Raw genomic sequence first — 13077 nt, 5'->3', positions numbered from 1 at the left:
ACTGAAGAAGGTTCTGTCTATTATGGACAATAAACAGCACCCTCTCCACCACATAGTGGACAGACAGCGGAGCACCTTCTCACATAGACTGCTCCAGCTCCGCTGTCGTAGGGACAGATACAGGAAATCCTTCCTGCCACATGCCATCTCACTGTACAATAAAAGCTAAATCACTGCTCTGCACTAATCAGTCCGATTTTGCACAACTATTTACATATACATATCTGCATTTTTTTTTGAATCTTTGCAAGGACTGCTCTTAAGTTGCTTTTTATATTAACAGCATTTCATATTTTACAATTTATAGACAACTACTACTCAGTGGTAGTTGTTATTGTGTCTTGTCTCTATGCTGTAACTGCGAAGTAATTTCCCTGCTGGGATGAATAAAGTACTTCTATTCTATTCTATTCTATTCTATTCTATTCTATTCTATTCTATTCTATTCTATTCTATTCTATGTGCTCAGCCTTTTCTTTTGAACTTCTTTTACTACTTTTTCATTTATACAGGCTTTACATCAGCATTATTTGCAATAATTATTTTGTTTGAAGTAGTTAATGTAATACAGCCCGCTGTACAGAGCAGTGATACGGTGACTACAATGTTTTTCAGTTATTAATGTGTTTTTTTAATTCAATAATCCAAAACATAGAATATTTGTGACCACTAGGTGGTGTTAAAGAACAATAATAAACAGGATTTCCGTTTGACTTCAGTTGAGCTGAAATCCTTTGCTGCTAAAAACAGGAAGGTAATGCCTGGATAAACCATGACTAATCTTTAAAGCCTACAGACAATGTAGTGTCTGTGTGTAGGATTATTATTGTTATTCATAATTTATTAGTAGTAGTAGAGCAAGCAGCAATTAGCAAACACCTGGTGGAGCTGCGCATCTGCTGAGCTCATTATAAGAGATACTTCTCAGTCCAACTCTGGTAAAATTATTGTTAAAGGGTCAAGAGAGGAGCCAAGTTGTGATGGCTGCTTGAATGTGGAGTTTCAGAAAGAACAGGAGTTTTTAAAGAGACAGAGGCCCAAATTACTAAGTCGAATTTATTACATATATATGTATACATATGGCATTTTTATAACAACTGAAAGGAACATATTTACTTGAATGTGCTATAAAATACCATGTGACTGGAAAACACATAATGCTGCTCCTTTAAAACTCTACCAAAGTGAAAAGGACTGTCTAGATTGTTATCAGCACAAAGTTCAAAAGCCAGCATATGTGATGGTTTGGGGGGGTGTTAGAGCACATGGCATGGGCAACTTGAGTATATGTGAAAGCACAATCAATGCTGAAAGGTACAAACAATTTATGGAAGAACATATGCTGCCATCTAAGCAGAGTCGTTTTTGCCACATTCTGCACGTTTTACAACAGTGTGTCTTAGTAGTAAAAGAGGGCAGGTATTAGACTGTCCATGGGAATCTGGAGTAGACTGATGATCCATGGTCAGAGCCCAGATGTGACTTGATGAACATCAGCCACTCTGACTTCTGGGACCTTGTGGAAGATATAGCAAACCTCCAAACTGGTTTAACCACAACATTTGGTCTAAAAGATCATTATAGGTTTTTATTTTCAGTTCAATTCATTTCAAAGTTTATTTACTTAGCACTTACTTATGAAATGCAGGTTTACATGCTAGACATTACTACCTGACTCCTCTCCACTGGTGTCTTCATGCTAGTGCGCTCTCCTGACCACTTCTAATAAACAGCTCATCATCTATGAACCACCAATCACTAATGTTTCACTCTTAAACTCCAGTAACCCGAGATTTACAACAACTTCACACGACCACAGTACTTAACAATGATTACAGCATCACATATCGGTAAAAGATAGAAATACAATTAAATTTGACATTAAAATACAAGTAGCATATAATTCATTTCAGTTTAATTTCAGTAACATCAATTTCCCCCAAAACTCAGCAATCATTCAGATCAATTAAATACCACATTTTTCTTATTTCAGCTGGTCTGATTACTTTACATGAGTGTCACGTTTCAAGGAAAAAAGCTTGTTATTTCTTCATTTGCGCCCTGCAAATAAGTAGAAAAAAGAAGAAAAATGATAATTGATCCCTTGTTGTTAATTATAATAAAATACTTAGTAGGTAAACTTACAGACTATTGGTCCAGTAGTGATGGGCTTCAGTGCAGGAAAGCTTGAAACAGAACGCAACTTTCTGCTATGACAAACCTGGGAAAAGTAAATAATTAAAGCAATTTATTTATTCATTCATCATGAATCATAAACTACTGATGAAATAAAGTATGTTCAGTTAAATAATCCCCAAATAATTCACATTCTGGCAGGTTGAGATTAGGAAATATTTTCAGTCAACCAAGAACTTTGTTTCAAATAGAAAATGAGAAATAATGAAATAATGTAAAAGGATTACCGTTTCTGCAATTAGTTTTTTTTAAATGTCTTTATCTACATTTTGATAAAGCTGGCCTGTTGTGTTTAATTTGAAGTCTCTGCTCACCGGGACACAGTTGGAGCGTCTCTGGTCACACAGGCTCAGGCTACAGTGAAGATAAATTTCTCGATAATCTTCCCCCAGCAGGAACAACAGAGCAGTGAAACGAGCCTGGAGGGAGGAGCCGCTCTGAACCACGGACACCTGACGGCGATCCGTGGAGCATCTATAAGGGGTAATGGAGGAAAACATGAAAGTTTTAACCCGTCACTTTACACCAAACAGTATTTACTGAAGCTGAAGAGGAGCACATACTTGTTCTCAATGAGGGGGTATCGTATGGGGTCCTCAGGGTTTGACGTGTGAGTGGCAAAGCAGTTCTCCAGAACAACCGCCAAGTTTGAGTCCATTTCCTCCACAGAAACGCCGACGTACAACGGCGAGCCCACTGGCAGGGTGACCTGGCCTGCTGGGTAAGTGTAATTGTAGCTGGAGTCCAGGAACAGAGACATGGAGGCTCTGGCCTTGGGACCTGTACCTGAAATACCTCGTTCCCACCTGCCAAGGCAACAACCATCTTTATCAAGCAGTCCAGGAATTTATTTGCCAACACTTGTTTTAATCCTGTTTTTGTGTTATTTTAAATTGTTTGAAAATCTTCTTGTGATTAGAGCGCAATCTATCAAGCTCATTGATATATTGGAACAATGATGCAATATATTATTTCATCATCGTGGAGGATTTGGATGAACTAACACTAATTTGTGGTCAAAGGCATTTTGTTAATTCAAGAGATAAACACTCCCCACAGAATCTACCAGCTCAGTTATATTGATCAGAGAGGACGACTTACTCTAAAGTTGGTCTTACAGCCACATTCAGACTGGTGTCAGTTTCCAAAGGATAAGAACAGGAGAACGGAAATCTCCTGGGAAGGAGGAAGGATTCATTGTTTGCTGAGTAGAGAAATAAATTGTTCCCAAAGATGACATGCGTACTGTTGATCTGAAAGACAAGAAAATGACAGGTGTCAGACAGGACAGTGTGGTGGGAGAGAGGGGAAAGATATGCAGCAAAGGTCATCGGGCTGTGTCTTGAACCTATGACCTTCATGGGTCACTGAGACCTCCGTGTATGGCGGTCCACCACAACACCCAAACAACTTCCTTTGCAATCTCTATGCATGAAAACTTCAACATTCTTTCTATCTGCTTAGCTAAACTTGTTATTTACTGTCAAGTTCCACTACATACCGCAGCCAGTACTTATATGTTACCTCCTGGTAACATGTAATTTACCAGAAGGGCAATTCCAGAAATTACACTTAGGGCAATTTCTTGAATGGCTCTAAGTGCTTTCTGGAGCTATTATTAGAAATTCCTCCAAATATCCTGTATTACCAGAAAGTTTTGGAACTTGGAATGTGCTTTGCAGGAAAAGTAACCCTGGTAAGTTGCAGGGGATATCTGGCAAGTTCATGGAAGTACCTGGTATGCACGGTAATTCCAGGAAAGTACCTGCTAAGTCTCAATAAAGTAATTGAAAGCATCTGGTAATTCTGCATGCTTCAGTTCTCTCCCTGGTGGTAGTAACAAACTCCTCTGCATGTCAATGTTCTTCTTAGGCCTTCTAACGAGCCATCATTTGTTGGCTCATTAGAGATGGCTATAACCAGGAACAGAACTAGAACATGCAGCCCTCAAGGACCAACTTTAGACACCACTGAAGTAGAGCTTACCTTTTGACAATCTAAATACATTTTCTGCCTTATTATCTTTTGCCATTTCTGAACAACTTAATATTTCTTTTATCCATTTGTTTGTAGTTTTACTTTTAAGTTCTTGTAATCTTTAACAATGAGCAATCAGCAAGGTCTTTATGACACAGGCGTTTCTTTATAAATTTCTCTACAAAAATTGTATATGATATTAATTTTTAATGTGGTGTAAATAAACATCATATTGGATCTAACATGCATTAGTGAAGAATGACTGGTTTATTGGCCCAGTTCATTAAAGTTGCATGAGTAATCTGCTATCTTGTTCTCGACTAGTGACCCAACAAGATAACACAGATAATGATCTCTGAGTATAATACTTTGACTGGAAAGTGTGATGGTGACGAGATAAGAATCCAACACACACAGCAAAAAAGGAAAGATTTTCACCGTCACTATATTTCCGCAGGCACCGGCTCGAGCCTCCACCTCGTACCACACAACATCCCCTTGAACTTTGAACCTTGAGCAGTTGCGAGCAGCAAAGTGGCCAGAGAATGGATCCAAATCAGAAGACTGCGTGCTATTGAGATCCAGTCCTACTTGGAGTTTATCTTGGCCACAAGTAAGATGTACAAGGGGCCCTTTGAAAAAACAGAATGATACCATTTTCCATAACATTGACTAATATAAAAATTTACTTACTTTGTTGAATTTGTGACAAACAGGATTAGTAAGGGATTCTTTTGATAAAACAATGTGAATTGTTGTGATTATGCAGAAAGGTATTGGAAATACACAACATAAGAATTAATACATGCAAAAATTGTGTAACATGGTTTTACCTTCGCAGACAACACCAGCGTCTTCACCGTGATTACAGTTATGATTGCCAAACCCTTGATGTTGACATTCTGAAAGCTGTAATTCATTTCCTGCGCACCTCACGTTATCCAGCCATATGGGCCCAGTTCCCTGTCCAAAATGTGCACTTGATGTTGCTGAAATGACTCGTCCGCAGCCCACCTGTCGACACACCACCTGAGCATTAATGTTGTCCCAGATGTCATCACACACTGTCCCCCACTTAGGGCGAGGGCCGAAAAAGTGTACATTTGGGGGGAAAAAAGGGCCTTTTTCTAAAAATTCTGGAGGTCTAACCCTGGGTCGTAGGGTTACGGGGTCAATCTCTAAAAATCCGGTTATCCCTCGTTACCCCCGTGACCCACCCTACCGATTTTTAAGACCCCCGGTCTCCCCGTGAGAGACCCCCAAACAGGACAAACTTTTCACAAAAATCATGGATTTTGCTCCCTCGTGGCAAGATTCGCTGTAGTAACGTGTTTCTGCCACCAGAGGGCATCGTTGCCATCTCGGTGTTTCTCTCAATGGGGAAAACTGCCACTTGGGTACCGGACCCGAACTTGCCACTTGGGTAGTCCGTCAATGGGGGCTTGCCAACTGGGTATTCTTATCCATACAACTGACACTTTGTCACATTTTCACTCCATGGGGCTTGCCAAATGGGTGTTTATGCCTATGGGGGTGTTGCCACCTGGGTATTCGAGAACATGGGGGTTGCCACCTGGGTATTCGTGAACATGGGGCTTGCCACTTGGGGACCAGGGCAGATCATGGAGCTCACTTACCCAGGGATAGGGCACCCAAAGCCCGCATGGAGGTTGGGTGACAGACCCCTTGGACCTCCAGAGAACCAGGGGGGGGACTCATGGAGCTCCTTTACCCAGGGACAGGGCACCATGGGGCTTGCCACCTGGGTGTTTATTGCCACTTGGGGGACCAACACTTAAGCACCATTCGAACCCGGGGACCCAGACTTAAGCCAAATGGGTGTTTAGGACTATGGGGGTCTTGCCACTTGGGGGACGGACCCACACTTAAGCACCCTTCGAACCTGGGTACCCCACACTTAAGCACCCCTACGCGGACTACACCCACCAGCCCGCACGGCCCAGAGTCTCGTGCCCCTGGTAAGGCTCCCTTTGTGGACATGGCTTGCCACCTGGGTGTTTATGCCTATGGGAGGGTTGCCACCTGGGTATTCGAGTACATGGGGCTTGCCACCTGGGTGTTTATGTCCATGGGGGCTTGCCAGCTGGGTGTTTATGCCTATGGGAGGGTTGCCACCTGGGTATTCGAGTACATGGGGCTTGCCACCTGGGTGTTTATGTCCATGGGGGCTTGCCACCTGGGTGTTTATGCCTATGGGAGGGTTGCCACCTGGGTATTCGAGTACATGGGGCTTGCCACCTGGGTGTTTATGTCCATGGGGGCTTGCCACCTGGGTGTTTATGCCTATGGGAGGGTTGCCACCTGGGTATTCGAGTACATGGGGCTTGCCACCTGGGTGTTTATGTCCATGGGGGCTTGCCACCTGGGTGTTTATGCCTATGGGAGGGTTGCCACCTGGGTATTCGAGTACATGGGGCTTGCCACCTGGGTGTTTATGTCCATGGGGGCTTGCCACCTGGGTGTTTATGCCTATGGGAGGGTTGCCACCTGGGTATTCGAGTACATGGGGCTTGCCACCTGGGTGTTTATGTCCATGGGGGCTTGCCACTTGGGGGACCAAGACTTAAGGACCCTCCGAACCTGGGTACCCCACACTTAAGCACCCCTACGCGGACTACACCCACCAGCCCGCACGGCCCAGAGTCTCGTGCCCCTGGTAAGGGTCCCTTTGTGGACATGGCTTGCCACTTGGGTTTTCGGCACTATAAATGCTCTGCCATCTGGGCACACTGACCCTGGCTTCCCCCGTGGCACAATGGTTAAGGCTGGTGCCTCCCACCCGGCAGAGCCTGGTTCGATACCAGCTTGGGACGCAGAGCTGCAGGACTTGCCATCCGGGTATCACTTTCAAATGCATTGATGCCAAATGGGAACCAACATTCACGGGGGCTTTAAGGGGGGGTCCCGCGCATTTATTGGGCCAAAGGTGGGCTCGGGTCATCACACACACTTGGAAGAATAAACGAAACCAGGCACAACCTCCTCTGATGACCCCCTGCTCTGGGGGGGCTTTGCCAAGGAATGGAGCACCATAACCCCGCATGGAGGTTGGGAGACAGACCCCTTGGACCTCCAGACAACCAGGGGGGACTCATGGAGCTTCTGTACCCAGGAATGGAGCACCATAACCCCGCATGGAGGTTAGGAGACAGACCCCTTGGACCTCCAGAGAACCAGGGGGACTCATGGAGCTCAGGTACCCAGGAATGAAGCACCATAACCCCGCATGGAGGTTAGGAGACAGACCCCTTGGACCTCCAGAGAACCAGGGGGACTTATGGAGCTCAAGTACCCAGGAATGAAGCACCATAACCCCGCATGGAGGTTGGATGAACCACCCCCATGGACCTCCAGAGAACCAGGGGGACTCATGGAGCTCATTTACCCAGGGCTAGGGCACTGAAAGCCCGCATGGAGGGCAGATGAACCACCCCCATGGACCTCCAGAGAACCAGGGGGACTTATGGAGCTCATTTACCCAGGGCTAGGGCACCCAAACCCCGCATGGAGGACAGATGAACCACCCCCTTGGACCTCCAGACAACCAGGGGGACTCATGGAGCTCAGGTACCCAGGAATGAAGCACCATAACCCCGCATGGAGGTTGAGAGACAGACCCCTTGGACCTCCAGAGCACCAGGACACCTCATGGAGCTTAAGTACCTGGACCTCCAGACAACCAGGGGGACTCATGGAGCTCAAGTACCCAGGAATGAAGCACCATAACCCCGCATGGAGGCTGGATGAAACAGCCCCTGGACCTCCAGAGAACCAGGGCACATCATGGAGCACAAGTACCCAGGAATGGAGCACCATAACCCCGCATGGAGGCTGGATGAAACAGCCCCTGGACCTCCAGAGAACCAGGGCACATCATGGAGCACAAGTACCCAGGAATGGAGCACCATAACCCCGCATGGAGGCTGGATGAAACAGCCCCTGGACCTCCAGAGAACCAGGGCACATCATGGAGCACAAGTACCCAGGAATGGAGCACTATAACCCCGCATGGAGGACAGATGAACCACCCCCATGGACCTCCAGAGAACCAGGGGGACTTATGGAGCTCATTTACCCAGGAATGAAGCACCATAACCCCGCATGGAGGTAGGATGAACCACCCCCTTGGACCTCCAGACAACCAGGGGGACTCATGGAGCTCAGGTACCCAGGAATGAAGCACCATAACCCCGCATGGAGGTTGAGAGACAGACCCCTTGGACCTCCAGAGAACCAGGACACCTCATGGAGCTTAAGTACCTGGACCTCCAGACAACCAGGGGGACTCATGGAGCTCAAGTACCCAGGAATGAAGCACCATAACCCCGCATGGAGGCTGGATGAAACAGCCCCTGGACCTCCAGAGAACCAGGGGGACTCATGGAGCTTAAGTACTTGGACCTCCAGAGAACCAGGGCACATCATGGAGCTCAAGTACCCAGGAATGGAGCACCATAACCCCGCATGGAGGCTGGATGAAACAGCCCCTGGACCTCCAGAGAACCAGGGCACATCATGGAGCTTAAGTACCTGGACCTCCAGACAACCAGGGGGACTCATGGAGCTCAAGTACCCAGGAATGGAGCACCATAACCCCGCATGGAGGCTGGATGAAACAGCCCCTGGACCTCCAGAGAACCAGGGGGACTCATGGAGCACAAGTACCCAGGAATGGAGCACCATAACCCCGCATGGAGGTTGAGAGACAGACCCCTTGGACCTCCAGAGAACCAGGACACCTCATGGAGCTTAAGTACCTGGACCTCCAGACAACCAGGGGGACTCATGGAGCACAAGTACCCAGGAATGGAGCACCATAACCCCGCATGGAGGCTGGATGAAACAGCCCCTGGACCTCCAGAGAACCAGGGGGACTCATGGAGCACAAGTACCCAGGAATGGAGCACCATAACCCCGCATGGAGGTTGAGAGACAGACCCCTTGGACCTCCAGAGAACCAGGACACCTCATGGAGCTTAAGTACCTGGACCTCCAGACAACCAGGGGGACTCATGGAGCTCAAGTACCCAGGAATGGAGCACCATAACCCCGCATGGAGGCTGGATGAAACAGCCCCTGGACCTCCAGAGAACCAGGGCACATCATGGAGCACAAGTACCCAGGAATGGAGCACCCAAACCCCGCATGGAGGCTGGATGAAACAGCCCCTTGGACCTCCAGACAACCAGGGGGACTCATGGAGCTCAGGTACCCAGGAATGAAGCACCATAACCCCGCATGGAGGTTGAGAGACAGACCCCTTGGACCTCCAGAGAACCAGGACACCTCATGGAGCTTAAGTACCTGGACCTCCAGACAACCAGGGGGACTCATGGAGCTCAAGTACCCAGGAATGGAGCACCATAACCCCGCATGGAGGCTGGATGAAACAGCCCCTGGACCTCCAGAGAACCAGGGGGACTCATGGAGCACAAGTACCCAGGAATGGAGCACCCAAACCCCGCATGGAGGCTGGATGAAACAGCCCCTTGGACCTCCAGACAACCAGGGGGACTCATGGAGCTCAGGTACCCAGGAATGAAGCACCATAACCCCGCATGGAGGTTGAGAGACAGACCCCTTGGACCTCCAGAGAACCAGGACACCTCATGGAGCTTAAGTACCTGGACCTCCAGACAACCAGGGGGACTCATGGAGCTCATTTACCCAGGAATGAAGCACCATAACCCCGCATGGAGGTAGGATGAACCACCCCCTTGGACCTCCAGACAACCAGGGGGACTCATGGAGCACAAGTACCCAGGAATGGAGCACCATAACCCCGCATGGAGGTTGAGAGACAGACCCCTTGGACCTCCAGAGAACCAGGACACCTCATGGAGCTTAAGTACCTGGACCTCCAGACAACCAGGGGGACTCATGGAGCACAAGTACCCAGGAATGGAGCACCATAACCCCGCATGGAGGCTGGATGAAACAGCCCCTGGACCTCCAGAGAACCAGGGGGACTCATGGAGCACAAGTACCCAGGAATGGAGCACCATAACCCCGCATGGAGGTTGAGAGACAGACCCCTTGGACCTCCAGAGAACCAGGACACCTCATGGAGCTTAAGTACCTGGACCTCCAGACAACCAGGGGGACTCATGGAGCTCAAGTACCCAGGAATGGAGCACCATAACCCCGCATGGAGGCTGGATGAAACAGCCCCTGGACCTCCAGAGAACCAGGGCACATCATGGAGCACAAGTACCCAGGAATGGAGCACCCAAACCCCGCATGGAGGCTGGATGAAACAGCCCCTTGGACCTCCAGACAACCAGGGGGACTCATGGAGCTCAGGTACCCAGGAATGAAGCACCATAACCCCGCATGGAGGTTGAGAGACAGACCCCTTGGACCTCCAGAGAACCAGGACACCTCATGGAGCTTAAGTACCTGGACCTCCAGACAACCAGGGGGACTCATGGAGCTCAAGTACCCAGGAATGGAGCACCATAACCCCGCATGGAGGCTGGATGAAACAGCCCCTGGACCTCCAGAGAACCAGGGGGACTCATGGAGCACAAGTACCCAGGAATGGAGCACCCAAACCCCGCATGGAGGCTGGATGAAACAGCCCCTTGGACCTCCAGACAACCAGGGGGACTCATGGAGCTCAGGTACCCAGGAATGAAGCACCATAACCCCGCATGGAGGTTGAGAGACAGACCCCTTGGACCTCCAGAGAACCAGGACACCTCATGGAGCTTAAGTACCTGGACCTCCAGACAACCAGGGGGACTCATGGAGCTCATTTACCCAGGAATGAAGCACCATAACCCCGCATGGAGGTAGGATGAACCACCCCCTTGGACCTCCAGACAACCAGGGGGACTCATGGAGCTCAAGTACCCAGGAATGAAGCACCATAACCCCGCATGGAGGTTGGGAGACAGACCCCTTGGACCTCCAGAGAACCAGGACACCTCATGGAGCTTAAGTACTTGGACCTCCAGAGAACCAGGGCACATCATGGAGCTCAAGTACCCAGGAATGGAGCACCATAACCCCGCATGGAGGCTGGATGAAACAGCCCCTGGACCTCCAGAGAACCAGGGGGACTTATGGAGCACAAGTACCCAGGAATGGAGCACCATAACCCCGCATGGAGGACAGATGAACCACCCCCATGAACCTCCAGAGTAGTACCTATGAACCACCAGCACTCAGACACTTAGCACACCCAGCTAAGCCACTTTGCCACGAAGGAACACCGGTCAGAATACCCAAGTGGCAGGCCTCCCAATCCCCCACAATGCCCGTGGACCACACTACCCATGAACCACCAGCACTCAGACACTTAGCAGACCCAGCTAACCCGCTTTGCCACCGAGGATCACCGGTCGGAACACCCAGGTGGCAGGCCCTCTGAGCTGAAACTGAAAATCTGACTTGATTTCATTCCTAATACAAGAGCTCCATCCAGGGGATTTTGCATGAACTGCATCTGCACCGATATGGCACCAAAAGTGCCCAAATGGCCCATTCAAAGGAATACCGAGGTGACAAATAAGCTCTTGCAGCCACTTAGGCATAGTGGCAGAACACGGCGGTGTCAAAGCCTATGGGAAAATTTTGCCACTTCGGACCGTGACCCTAACCCCCACTGTCTATCGTGAAAGATTTCCACTCTGCCAGAGCAGTGGCTTCCTCCATTGGCCAGTCGGAGTGCTCCCTCAATGAGAGCTGATCTGCTGCTGGAGGAAGGCTGCAGGCATTCATAGGACCCTGGTCTGTTGGAGCAAATCTGATGTGCTGAGCACGGGGAGCTCTGTTGAGAGCACTCATCAACGTCCACACAGCCGAGGTCTGGAGACCATCGATAACCGCTCTCACAACAGGAAGAGCTGTTGCAGAGATTTATATCGTAGCAGGTCAGACCATCACCAACAAAACCATCTCTACAAGCACAAGAGAAGGTCCTCTTGGCGAAAGTGTCGCCTCTTTCTCTAGACTCCGAGCAGGAGGCTTCGCCATGGCAAGAATCACAGCTGGTGACCAGTGTTGCTGCAAAAAAACAAAGTGGAAGGTTATTTAGATGTATGTAGACGTTATTGGGTGAAACACTCCACCAGCTAGACATATCACATAAATTTTTGTTGAATAAATGAGAATTAATTTTCCATCGATTCTTTTTTTTTTACATATCTTTATTTTTGACTTGATCTGCAACCCATTTGTGTTTTAAATCCAAGATGGAGGAAAATAAATCCAAGTTTTACCTGAAGTGGTTCTCATCAAAATTTGTAAAAGTAGAATTAGAAATATTGTCCAGGGCACTTCCATCTTTGAAAAATGCACAGCACAGACCTCCTGAGAAGAAAACACAGTATGCAGTATTGCTTTCCTTAAAGAAGAAACTAAATGTCTCTGGACAGGGTGAGAATTTATAGGTCCATCAAAGTGATGGGAATTGATGTTAAAGATTACTTATTAATCAAAGAAGAAGAGAAACTTAAGCTGAAGTTGTAAAACTATACAACTTCATCTGAAATAGAAAGGAAAATGTTCTAATTGATGGTCTGAAAAAGAGGTCAGGGTCATCAGCTCACTTCTTTGGAAATGGCTGTTTCATTGGCAGTGGGATTACTCATGGTGCCACTCCCTGAACATTTTGTACTCTTTGTAAGACTGACAATGTTGGTAATGTTCTTTTATGCAAAGTATCAAGACTAAATAGAAATGCAAAGATACATGTTTGAATTTACACTGTTAGTTAATGTTGTTGGACTGGGAGATATGGATAGATATGGATGGAAGGCATATGTGACCATAATTCAATATTTTTTTACTCATAAGTGACCCATATGGGCAAAAAAAGAGGTAGGTTGTGTATAGGTTTCTTAACCTATGCACAAAATTCATTTCTTTTGTACTTTT

At 47.8% G+C, this 13077-nt stretch overlaps 1 protein-coding gene across 1 annotated transcript; it reads right to left on the bottom strand.

Annotated features, from left to right (window-relative positions):
- Positions 1–1598: 1598 nt before the first annotated feature.
- LOC116719460 (uromodulin-like) lies at positions 1599–12754 on the bottom strand. The gene is made up of 9 exons (XM_032561976.1): positions 12420–12754; positions 11799–12204; positions 5007–5242; positions 4612–4805; positions 3298–3449; positions 2760–3002; positions 2511–2670; positions 2146–2221; positions 1599–2061 (listed from the first exon to the last, which is right to left on the bottom strand). The coding sequence occupies exons 1-9, from the start codon at positions 12481–12483 to the stop codon at positions 2051–2053; spliced, it is 1542 nt and encodes a 513-aa protein (XP_032417867.1). The 5' UTR covers positions 12484–12754; the 3' UTR covers positions 1599–2050.
- Positions 12755–13077: the final 323 nt, after the last annotated feature.

This window comes from Xiphophorus hellerii, chromosome 5, assembly GCF_003331165.1.
Source record: "Xiphophorus hellerii strain 12219 chromosome 5, Xiphophorus_hellerii-4.1, whole genome shotgun sequence".
NCBI classification, from domain to species: Eukaryota; Metazoa; Chordata; class Actinopteri; order Cyprinodontiformes; family Poeciliidae; genus Xiphophorus; species Xiphophorus hellerii.
This window is presented reverse-complemented; position numbering and strand designations above follow the sequence as displayed.